Source organism: Pseudorasbora parva, chromosome 25, assembly GCF_024679245.1.
Source record: "Pseudorasbora parva isolate DD20220531a chromosome 25, ASM2467924v1, whole genome shotgun sequence".
Taxonomy (NCBI): domain Eukaryota; kingdom Metazoa; phylum Chordata; class Actinopteri; order Cypriniformes; family Gobionidae; genus Pseudorasbora; species Pseudorasbora parva.
The window spans coordinates 21,804,322-21,816,947 of record NC_090196.1 but is presented as its reverse complement, the minus strand read 5'-3'; the positions used below and the strand labels follow the sequence as shown (position 1 = coordinate 21,816,947).

Below are 12,626 nucleotides of genomic sequence, written 5' to 3'. Positions count from 1 at the left end.
TTTTGTGCATATTTTTACATCTGCTTCCTCAATAAACATTTTTACATCTTGTTCCCTTTTTATCAAGAACATTCCATAAAATAAAAAAATTCATACAAATGTTTTTTTATTTATTAATTTATTTAAAGTTGCAGTAAGCGATTTTTTTGAGAATCATTAGCTGTGTTTCCATTACCCTTCAAATTGTGCAAATTGAAATTGCGAATTGAAAATACGCCCAATTGAAACCTGTCAATTTCACAAAAACTCCCATAACGTTTTTACATTCGCATGAGGTGGTTCTTTAAACAGAGTTCTTTATTAAACTCATAAAAGACTAAATAATTACTTGATTCTAAACAACAAAGAAATGTCACAATTTATCTAGATGTATTTATTCATCTGCCCTTTTCTTTTTGTAATGCCTCTCTGCAATCTCTTTTTCTTCAAATCTCCCTCTCGCTCACTCTCTCTCCTCCCACATCGTGTTTATGCCTCCTACTGCTGACTGGCTACAAGTTTGTTGTGGTAATCCGATCCACTTTTAACAAAAAATTTTTTAAATCGCTTACAGTACCTTTAATGAATAAATAACATATAATTTATTATTATATATACACTTAATTAAATTGTTATGGTTTTCGTTAGTTAATTAATACATTAATTTACTGTATACAAGTCCTTTTTTAGATTAAAATGTGTTTTAAGTCAGTAAAATTAGAGTATACTTCAAAAACCACTGTATACATTTTATTTTAGTAAAATAATTCAATAGGAAAAGTGTTAACTCCAATAAAATCTTATTTGGTGGTAATTAATTTTTTTTTCTTCCTGTGTCACTTTTGTTATGCAAGGATCTTGAAGGGAAACGTGACACAAATGGAGCACTACCCATCTATAATTACTGAATTCATCACTACTTCAGTAGTGCAAATACATGTTATGATTTGATCCCATTTACTTTATTTATTTTTGCTGCTAACCCAACAACAAAATTGGTTGACAATTCATTTTCTTATGAGTCTTATGAGTTTCACATCGCATTTACTGTGAAAGGGCCTTGAAGCAGAACAGCAGCCAGATCATTTTTCTATGTCAAATAGGATTTTACTCAATTTCTCAAAAAGCACTTTGCAAAGCCCAAATGAGCCAAGAATCCATCATACACCTTCACATTCTGATCAGGCCAGCACCAGATTCTCTTGTAAGCCACCCACATAAAACATGTGGGATTATTCTCAGGAGGGCATAGCGTTATGGACAGATCTAACACATGTCATATCCTTGACTGACAGCAACGGCAAAAGGCTCTAGTGGGACAGTACCAGAACTCATCGTTGATATTCCGATCTAAGCGAGTGTGGTGTGTCTATCAAAAGGAGATTCAAACCTCCACCGACCCTCTGAATATGGACTGTACTCTTGAATACGTTTGCTTTTTCTCTGACTGTTGTTAAACATATTGACATCAGTAGATGTCTCTATAAGGCTTCATTTTAAAAGCCAAATTGTTTAAAAGCATTCAGCATGCTGACAGAGATCATTGAAATACGCTTTCAGATAGTGGCATTATGCAAATGTAGCATTATCCACTGAAGCCTTTGTTAAAAGTTGCATCGTCTGTTCCCACTACAATACAACTTTGAATGCAATAATGGTGGTAGAGTAAATGTAAATCACACAGAACTATATCTAAAAGACAGATAAAAGACGCTAAAAGTCGGGTGAACATTTTAATATCTTTATTACAGGGCTAGTGTTGTGCAGCGAAGGATCATTTTCTTCCAAGATGAAGGCTCACTTACCAAAAGACTGTGCGAGAAAGGTAATTCTAAATCTAGGTTTCTTATGCACATCCCTATGACGACATTTTTACATCTTCAAAATCTTTTCCCCTCTTTGCATGCTCTTTGAACAGAGCTTTTTCCTTTCATCTGTTTTTGATGTTTCAAAATAAATTGTGCATTATAAATGGTTATTTTTGTATAGAGTGTGTATAAGATGGCACATGTGCATTATTTTGTGAAAGGAAAGTTAAATATAACTGTCTTCTTCTGAACGGTTTTGCAGATCCAGTCGCGGCTACTGAAAAACCCATTCAAGAATGCTGTGCTTGTGGAACGGCCAAGTATAGAGTCACTTTCTATGGAAACTGGTCTGAGAAAGTGCATCCCAAAGACTACCCAAGTAAGAACAAGCCATTTGTGACATATTACATTACCATAAAACGTTATTAGGCCCTCTAAGCGTTGTGAGGTACAGTACATTGTGCCAGGTACGGACTTTAAAGGGTACATACTACACAGTTTCTGCCAATCTCATATTAAACTTGAGTACCTATAGAGTAGTACTGCATCCTTCATATCTCCAAATAGAATTTAGTTTTATCGGAGCTAAAGAGTCAGGAGCACACACACACACACAATACACAATATGCGCTGACTGCCAACAAAACACAGACATTTGATGCAGTATCACTCACCGCCTACGATTCAGACTCATGACCGGGAACAAACTGCACCCACTGTTTCCTTAACACTGAGTTATTTGGGAAGCTGAACAATGTTATCTTTTCATCACAACCAGAAGCACACTTCTTTAGTGACATTGTTGATTTTTGTAGTCTAAAAACAAAATGACAGTGCTGCCGGCGGCTACCATAACCGAACGAAGCTTCCTGATGGGTAAGCTCTTGCTCTCGCTCTGGTTGATGCGTGTGCTCATCCGGGAGAAGTACCCATACTAGGAATTCCGCCCTTTATGAAGTCATACTTTACAAAACGTATTAGTGTATTTGGCACAGAAATACACCGTCATACGTCCACCTTGTTTTTTGAAATTTTGGCCATGTATAGTATGAGAATCCAACTCTTTAACAGTGTAAATTATTCAGAATACAACAACAACAAAAAAACATATATTGCTGTACAATATTATATTTTTCATGTTTTGCACTCACAGAATTTGACAATGTTAATGTTTAATGTTGTTATTTATCTATAATCAGACGTTGTTTACTAATTTTGATGACCCACTGATTTGACAGTGCTTTGCAGAAAGAGTGGGCAGATGTGGGCAGCAATATCTCATCCCCACAGCTTTAGCTCTCAGGGCTGGTTTGCTAATATAGCAGTCAGCAGGGGAGCTGGTTCCGTTACCTATGTGTGTGGCAGCAATGATCCAATCTGTTATTTACTGTCTGGCAAGCAGGCAAGACGACTGCCTGGGATGCGATATTTTGTGAGATAAGAGATGCCGGGCGGATGTTGTCACAGAGCGCGCTGCTGTTAGTTAATAGGTCTGTGGAAACAGACATTGATGTATGCGGTAGGCTCTTTAAAGAGAGACAAGTGTAGAAGCTCAGATGTGTTAAGATACACGCTAGAGAACAAGTTACTTCAGAAGAGCAATTAACTGGTAGGCTATGTTGGATTTAGCACTGTATAAAGCTGCAGCTGGAAAGATCAGTTATTTGTTTACTGTTAATTCTGCCCTAAAGGACGTGCTAATCATTGGTCAGCTCTCATTGGGGCTTCTCACACAAGAAGCTACGTGTTATGGGAGTACGGAGGTTTCGCCAGTGAAGGAGTCAAGCAGGTGGCTGAATATGGATCACCCGTCAAAATGGAGGAGGAGATTCGCCAAAAGGTAGGCCTTCCGGCCAAGTGCAACATGCTGAGATATCAGGATCGGACAGATTAACTTTAAATTTAAAGCTAATTTTGAAATAATTGCTCGATTTTCAGACAAAGATGTGTCTTTTTCTTGGGATTATCAGCTATTTACCCACCAGAGATGGATTTTTAAAAGTTCTTTGTTGGCCAGGATTAGGCTCATTACATTTTCTCAAGACACTGTTTGTTTAGGATTATTTTAAACCTTGACAAACTAGCCAAAAGGGATCATTCTGAACAAATCTTTGAAGGAATTTAGTTTAGTTTTTTTTTTTTTACCTATCTTTTTAAGCAATCAAATCAATGTTATTGAACCCATTTTTCAAATTGTTCTCTTTCACTAACCACTAACACTGAAATGTTTTGTTCACTAAAGTGTCTCCCCTGTGCTTTGGTCGCTTGGTAAAAGTCGTCCCTTACTGATAAAATGGAGGAAAAAACTAATAAATAGATTGTCTTTTGTGGAGAAAGCTTAAAGAGCTTATTGGGCTTAAAAGCTATTTCTTTGTTTATTTGATGACATGCAAAGTTTAATAAGGCATTATAAGAATAAGGTTTTGGTCATGAATGACTCAGTGATTGATTCAGTGACTCACAATAAACATTGAAATCGCATGCTTCCCTACTATATATAGTAGGCAAAAAACAGTATGTGACAAAAGAAGTGTGTCTGAATTCACAGTACTCACATTGATCATAACCAGAAAGATGTATCATGTTTAAGTTTTCATTCACATGTTCACGAGCTGTGAAGGCTCCGCCCGGGGCGGGGAGCAGTAACTAATTTGCATTTAAAGGAGACACACACAAAACAGCAAATTTTTCTCAAACCCAAAATTTGCCATTTTTAAAATGCTATGTTAATTGATCTGTTAGGAATTTTGATCTGAAACTTCACAGACAACATTCTGGGGATGCCTGAGACTTATAGTACATCTTGTAAAAAGGGGCATAATATCTGCCCTTTATTCAAATTACAAAAGAAAAATAGAAAATCACCCCATGCCTGTCTGAAAAGCTTTAATATACATACTAAGAATCAGTGTAGCTGTTTTTTTTTCATTTGTTTTTTTTCATGTGACTATATATTTTCTTTAAATTTAAATTATACTGTTAAATAAACATACGGTAGCTGTAAAAAATAAACCATTGTATATTGTAATTATAAAGTTACATTTAAAAAATATTAAATTATCTTGAAATAAGATTTTGGTCATCCCATCCTGTTCAGAATAGTGAAAGGTTAGTGAATGTTAACATGATTGATAATGTGATTGTTGCAAACATCCCTGTTAGGGTGTTTATTTTGGCATCTAATAATTATTATTGCAATAAGAGTTAAAGATTAAAAGTTAAAAAGCAGGACAGGAACATGCAGGCCAAGTGAGTTTTTAGTTTTAAATATATATATATATATATATATATATATATATAAAAACATAGTCAATTCTGTCATATTATTCAGATTCAGATTATACTGATTCAGTATTGGTATCGAGGTATTTTAGTCAGGTATCGTATTGAAGTCAGAATTTTGGTATTGTGACAGCACTACTATCCCATGAGGCCATGGGAGAGGATTTGTGAAAGGCAGTAAAGAGACGTAACTGATGCTGGTAAGCCACATGATGAGGACAACATGGCGAATGTAGTACATCCAAATTACATATACACATTTACACTATATAGACCATACTTTTTAGCAGTTGTGAAGTAGTTACTTATTCAAAATAAGTACTTACCCAAGAGAGTATGCGATTTCTGACGCAGCCATTTGTCTCAGACTAATGATGTAATCCACAGAAGGAATGAATCTTATCGGTGAATGTAATCAAAAGATTTGAGTCATTGGGATGAATCAAAATCCCCAGCACTAGAAGCAATGCCCTTGCTGAAGTTTTTCATCTATAATAATTGATCTGAAATTTTGTCAGCACCCACACAATCAAATTCCATTAGCCGACTTATTGCTTTCACTCTATCAAAAGTTGCTTGGCACTCATTTTACATTTCTGAAGTTTTGCACGCACACACAGTGTCGGAAATAACATGTCAAAGGTTGATCAGTTAACTGAGGGTTCTGCCTAGCATCTTAATTAAACACATTAGTCAGTATCAGCTAATCTTCACATTGCTGTAATTTAATGTTCATTTCCGCCTTTTGAAAGACACGTTAACAATTGCATGCTACCTGAGACGGGAAGGTCATTTAGCAGCTTTGTAGGAAGGTGTGTGCAGTATAATTCAGTGTTAACACGACGGGCTCCCTCCATGAGGATTTTAAAGGTCGCCTGGAAATGGTTCATACCCTACATGTTCCCATTTGTCTTTGACACAATGCACTGTAGGTGGATTTGCAGTGCACATCTTGATACAACTCAGATTGATGAACACTGATTCTGTTTCATCCACATGCAAATAGGGCAGACTCTATGTTTTGGACAAATTAAGTTCCAATTAAGCGTTGGATATGTTAGCCTAGTGGTATACCTGTGTGTGTGTGTGTGTGTGTGTGTGTGTGTGTGTGTGTGTGTGTGTGTGTGTGTGTGTGTGTGTGTGTGTGTGTGTGTGTGTGTGTGTGTGTGTGTGTGTGTGTGTGTGTGTGTGTGTGTGTGTGTGTGTGTGTGTGTGTGTGTGTGTGCTTGTTTTTGTGACATATCAGGACAAAAATGTGTATAATAACATGTGTATGACACAGGTATTACACAAAATGGTGACATATCAGGACATTACCCCATGTCCCCACTTTTCAAAATGCTTATAAATCACACAGGATGAGTTTTTTTGAAAAAGTAAAAATGCAGAATGTTTCCTGTGATGGGTAGGTTTAGGGATAGGGGCAGTGTAAGGGGATAGACAATACGGTTTGTACAGTATAAAATCCTTTACGCCTATGGAATGTCCCCACAATTCACAAAAACAAACGTGTGTGTGTGTGTGTGCGTGCGTGCGTGTGTGTATATGAACTGAAATTATTTTTTTACCTTTAGCAAATTAAGTTTTGTGAATCATTGGAAAATCGTGAAAGATTTGATGTGCACTGTGCTGTTTGCCTTTAAAAAAATGAAAATTCTACCATTATTCACTCCATATTGATTATTTTTTTAGAGTGAGAAATTCAGATAATTCAAAGAACAATGTTCATGTTGCTCTTTTTCTAGCAATGTAAGTGAATGGTGAGGAGAGGCCGTTAAGCTACAAAATCCCCAAAAGTGTCTTAAAAAAGTCAAATGGACCTCTTTTATGATACTTTTATGGTAAATGTTCCATACTTCATGTTAGCCACCAGTCACCATTTACTTTATATATATATATATATATATATATATATATATATATATATATATATATATATATATATATATATATATATATATATATATATACACACACACAGTCACACACACACACACACACACACACATATATATATATATATATATATATATATATGACACACTAATTGTAGATTGTAGCAACAAAAAAAAAAGCTAAATTGTAGCAAAACATTTTTTAGTCAGCCACCAATTGTGCAAGTTCTCCCACTTAAAAAGATGAGAGAGGACTGTAATTTTCATCATAGGTACATTTCAACTATGAGAGACAGAATAAGAATCCAGAAAAATTACATTGTCTGATTTTTAAAGAATTGTTTTGCAAATTATAGTGGAAAATAAGTCAATAACCAAAGTTCATCTCAATCCTTTGTAATGTATCCTTTGTTGGCAATGACAGAGGTCAAACGTTGTTAGATGTTAGATAAACCTGACAAAAACTCCCAAATTCTCCTTTTGAGGACATCCTCATTAGTAGAAACGGCATACTAATTTATGAAATACAGTTTGTTTGTTTTAATTGTAAAAATGCAGAAGGTTTTGGTTTTTGTTATAGTATTTTTTAACTTGCTTCATATAAAACAATAGAAGTCTACGTAATCTCCCTATTTAGCCAAGTAAACATATATACATGTATGATATTTTGCTAAATCTAGTACACTCCTGTATCATAGCAATATGAAAACAAAAAATATGATTCACTTCTCAGTACTAGATCATGAGATGTCTTATCAGTTTTCATTTTTCACATGTATCTGGAAGGTCTTTGTCTTCTGTTGATTGTCTTGGAACATGGTTGACGAATTCACCCACAAATATGTATTGATCTGTGCTACAGGCACTTTGTGCTGTCAACATTTGTTTTGTTTGGCATTGCAAGTACATTGTAAGTCCTACACACTTCTCAAAACAGAAAATTCAACTTTAAACAAATTCAGCAATGAAAAATCAATATTAAAAATACAAAGACACATAGTGCAAGACACAATACAAAAGTGGAGTATCTAAAGCCACCTTCCAATATACTTTTTTTTCTTGCTGTCGAGTGTCTATCATATTCCCAAATTGATTTTGTTTTCTTCTATCTTACCCATTTATTTTACGAATCTTTTGTGCTTTCAGGGCTTTTTCCACATGCTTGATCTTCATTCTGATACTGTTGGTTGGTTTCTCCTGACATGATCATTCATCTTTTGAGATGGTGCGAATGCTTTGTTACCCTAGTGAGGGTGATTGTCTACAGAGGCTCTTTGAACTGAAATGATTTTTTTACCTTTAGCAAATTAAGTTGTGTGAATCATTGGAAAATCGTAAAAGATTTGATGTGCTCTGTGCTGTTTGACTTTTAAAAAATGAAAATTCTACCATTATTCACTCACTCTCGTATTGATCCATATTTTTTTAGAGTGAGAAATTCAGATAATTCAAAGAACAATGTTCATGTTGCTCTTTTTCTAACAATGTAAGTGAATGGTGAGGAGAGGCAGTTAAGCTACAAAATCCTCAAAAGTGTCATAAAAAAGTCAAATGGACCTCTTTTATGATACTTTTATGGTAATTTTTTCATACTTCATGATAGCCACCGGTCACCATTTACTTTTTTAAACAAAAAGAGCATTAGGACATTTTTCATTTTTGGTTGCTCTATTCCTTTATCATATTTACATTTGTATTGCAGTATAATTCTGATAATTGTAAAGCTTTTAGCATAAAATGATATTTCAGACTTTTTTAGAGTATAATTTCCCCTGCTATACGCCCAGAGGAAGCAAGCGCTACGAGCATCCTACTGTAAAATCAGTCATCAAAGCCTTTTCCAAAAACCATCACAGTCATTTACTGTCATTTTTGGCAGACATCATTTCACCATTAGGCACATTGCTTTCGGGAAGGAAATCGCAGAACATTCTCAGCAGAAAAGTGCCGCGTGGATAAATATTTCAGTCGTAGATCACGTTGCTGCGGCTGAGTCTCTTCTGAATGCCAAATTACGACAATAGACAGGAGCACAGTAATACATATGTATTAAACACCATTGCAGAGAGGCTCACTAGCTTTCTTTTGTAAGTATGGACTAGCACACTCCCTCCGTTTTTGAAATCCCAAAGCCCTGACCTTAAAATGTAGGGGAAATAATCCTATAATGAGCTAACGCTTATAATAGGCTAAAACAAAACAGCTTTGCATTATGCCAGAAATATCGCTCTAGTGATAAATTATGCTATTATCTTGTTTACGACTGCTTGCTCAATGGCTCTTTAAAACTTCAGGTACTGGAGTGCCACAAAGTCAAAAAGGTCTTTTAAAAGCTGTAATTTTCTTTCCCATAGCTGGTGCATGAACAGAGATGTAATCTTTTTCTAGTCTTTTTTTATTGCCAGGCTGCAGAATTCAAATCATCTTTCCCCCTCTTTTTTATGATGATTAAAATATGTAATTTTCATTTCTCCCAGAGTCCCCTGGTGAGTTTTGACCTTGAGCTTACGGTCCATATTTCCACAGACACCTTTAACTTGGAATACAAATTTGGAATAGCATTATAACATGCTTCAGTTAGTTAATGAGGTAGATGTCATGATTACAGAGGTGCCATAAAACGGACTCTAGGAAGGTCAGATGGTTTTCATCCAATGCAAGCCTTTGGAAGATCTCAGACATCAGCAAACACTCTACGTTAGGAGCTTCGGAGGCAATTTCTTAACATTTGTTGTTTGAACTTAGCTTGTATGTCATTATGAATCTTATTATCATCTCATCTCTGCGATGATATATTTATCTCACAATCTATCAAAAGCACAGTGTGAGGCAAATGGAAAAGTGAATGAAATGTGCTTTGGAATGAAGCAGGATAGGATGCTTAATGCTTTTGGAGCACTATGATGTACATAACTGTGATATTTCCATCTGTACTAACAGTATGTGTGCTCTCTATTTACATGCTAAATACAAGAATCTTTATTTTGCTTTTTAGGTGGGTGTTTGCTTGTGCTTCTTAGCAATCTCAGTTAATTAGTGTCTGTATGTGCTAATTAAACATTGCAGCATTGATATGAATTTGATGTTGTGAACATGATGTGCATTCTTCAGTCTATATCCCTGTGATATACAGTGTTGCTGCCAAAACACTATATCTCTGTTGTGAATCTATCATTGAGGAGTTTAACATAATTTAAAACTGAATTGTGTAATTTATGTGCCTCTAGTGTCACCAAGGTGGTCTATAATCCAATTATACACTATCGTTCAAAGATTTTTGGGTCCGTAGGAATACATATACAAAAAATACTTTTTGTATTGTAATATATATTTTAAAATTTACTTTATTGCAATGATGCAAAGTTGTATTGTCAGCATCATTACTTCATTAGATGTGAATAAAGTGTTGAATAAAGTCTTTATAATATTTTTGTAGTATTCTCGTCGCTTCATAAAAATAAAGTTGAACCACTGTAGTCATATGGACTATTTTAAGAACATTTCTGGACCTTGAAGTGTTCATTATATTGCTGTCTATGGAGGGACCATAGAGCTATCTGATTTCATCAAGAAATATCTTCATTTGCTTTCCGAAGATGAGCGAAGGTCTTAAGGGTTTGGAACGACTTGAGGGTGAGCAATTAATTAATTATGTAATTAATGCAGTCACATGATCCTTCAGAATTCATACTAATATACTGATTTGCTGTTTAAAAACATATCATGGTTTCCACTGTTTTTAAATGATAATTATATTATCATATCTCAGGAGTCATGTTTAACAGAACAGCATTTATTTGAAATAGAAATCTTTTGTAGCTATATAATATAAATGTCTTTACTGTCATGTTTGATCCAGTTAATACATCCTCGCTGAATAAAAGTATCGATTTCTTTTAAAACAAAATCTTTCTGACCACCAATGTATGTATGTGTGCTTGTCCTTTTAATTGCATATATGTGTCATAGTAGTTTGTGCATATTAAGCTGGAATGGAGAAAGCATTTTAACATTGAAAAATTACACCATTCAGCTTCAACTAATTAATTCATTTGATGCTAATTCTTAATAAAGACACTATATTTGTCTCTTATTGAGTTCCACAAAAAAGAACTGCAACTGATTTGCATTCTTTTGAAAGTGTTAATGACAGCAATTTTAAATTTGAACGTATGCACATTGTGTTAGCCTGAGATAAGTTTCTAGCACAGAAACCCTCAGAGTTACTCATTAGCATTGCAAGTCATCAACAAAACAACACATTTCTACCATTGCGGTGTTCAAACTGGCAATTAAAGATGAAGTCAGTCCCCATGGAAACTATATTTAGAGTAGACAGAATAATTTTTACTTATTTCTGTGATTTAACTTCATTTCTCTCTTGGATGTACACTGCCAGATTCAACAGAAGACCACTTTAGAGTAAAAAGCACCAAAGGGGCCACAAAGCGTAAGCCGTTTTGTGCCTGTCTCAATCTTGAGCTGCGATGACAACATTCCTAATAGCTAATTCCAGTAGGTTGAGCTTGTGGGGCTTTGGACCGTATCCATCGGATTCTTCCACACCGTCCCAAAACTTCTGCTCGCCGGGCTCATTGTCCATTCTAGGCCGACCTGGCCATGCAGACGGTCGCACTGTTTAGAAAGTGTTTCAGTGCTTTGGCTGAGAACAATTGTCTTGTTTCAGCCGACTGGCAGGTTTCGGGTTGCCTGTCAGCTTTGCTTTGGATGCTGCATGGAGACATCGGCGTATGAAAAACAAAGCTAATGCTTCTTCTGGCGGTGGTTCCAATAGGCATTACTGATGTAGAAAAAATAGAACAAGGAGGTCCTGCGAATTGTTTCAAGGCCTTTTGGGAAAAGATATGCCACTCAGTGAGCAGCGTAATGTGTGTTTAGTGCTCGAAAAGACCTTAATAATCAACTAGAGGAGTAGCACTACAATTAGTTTCCAGCTGTCGTGTAGTTTTTTGCATCTAGCCGAGGAAGAAGAATTTGGTTTGTAGTAGCTAATTTTAATCTCAATGAACACATACATTTCAGAGTCACAGCTCAAGGGACACAGTTCTCACAGTATAAAAAAATTGTGTTGCCAAACAACAGTTTCATTCAGTTTTTATAATGGAAGAGGAAAGTTTATCTATCGTATGCATTTTCTCCAAATTGTCCTTCAGATTTTGGCATGTTTGACGTCAAAGCCTTATTTTCATTAAGTAGGCTATAAATACACACCAGTTGTTTTTATAACCCTAGTATTCGGAGGGTTTAGGAGTCTTACGTTTGGACGTTGGCTGTGCAAGCACAAAACGAACCCTCTATTGTGCACACAGTTTCTGTCATCTTCGCGTTGGTGTGTGTGTGGCACCCTGTGTAACCACTGCGGTCCAAAGGTGCCCAGGTCATGTGTTCCAGTAATCCTTTGGATCATGACGGAATGTGAAACATCTGGGGTGGACTTTGCTGTGATAGCAGAGACTCAAAGCCTAAGATCTCCATACAAAGCTCTGTGTCGCGGCTTAGGGTTGGCACTGAGTCTTCCAAGCACCCCCAGGTGTTTCTAAAGCTCCTCTTCTAATCCTGAGAACCTCCAACGCTTGTTCCCAACAACCTCCCTGAAAACATCTACAATGTTGGGGAAAAACATTTATATATAATATGCAGT

General features: G+C 35.8%; 1 protein-coding gene across 6 annotated transcripts in view; it reads left to right on the top strand.

Annotated features, from left to right (window-relative positions):
* spon1b (spondin 1b) overlaps positions 1–12,626 on the top strand; it is a 78,629-nt gene that overhangs the window by 14,482 nt on the left and 51,521 nt on the right. For 4 of the 6 annotated variants that reach the window (XM_067436074.1, XM_067436071.1, XM_067436070.1 and 1 more), the window contains exons 4-6: positions 1,731–1,806; positions 2,043–2,166; positions 3,479–3,627. In XM_067436074.1, the coding sequence (XP_067292175.1) occupies positions 1,731–1,806; positions 2,043–2,166; positions 3,479–3,627 (349 nt within the window). The remainder of the gene's footprint in view (positions 1–1,730; positions 1,807–2,042; positions 2,167–3,478; positions 3,628–12,626) is intronic. The other 2 variants (XM_067436073.1, XM_067436072.1) reach the window with 1 other exon arrangement.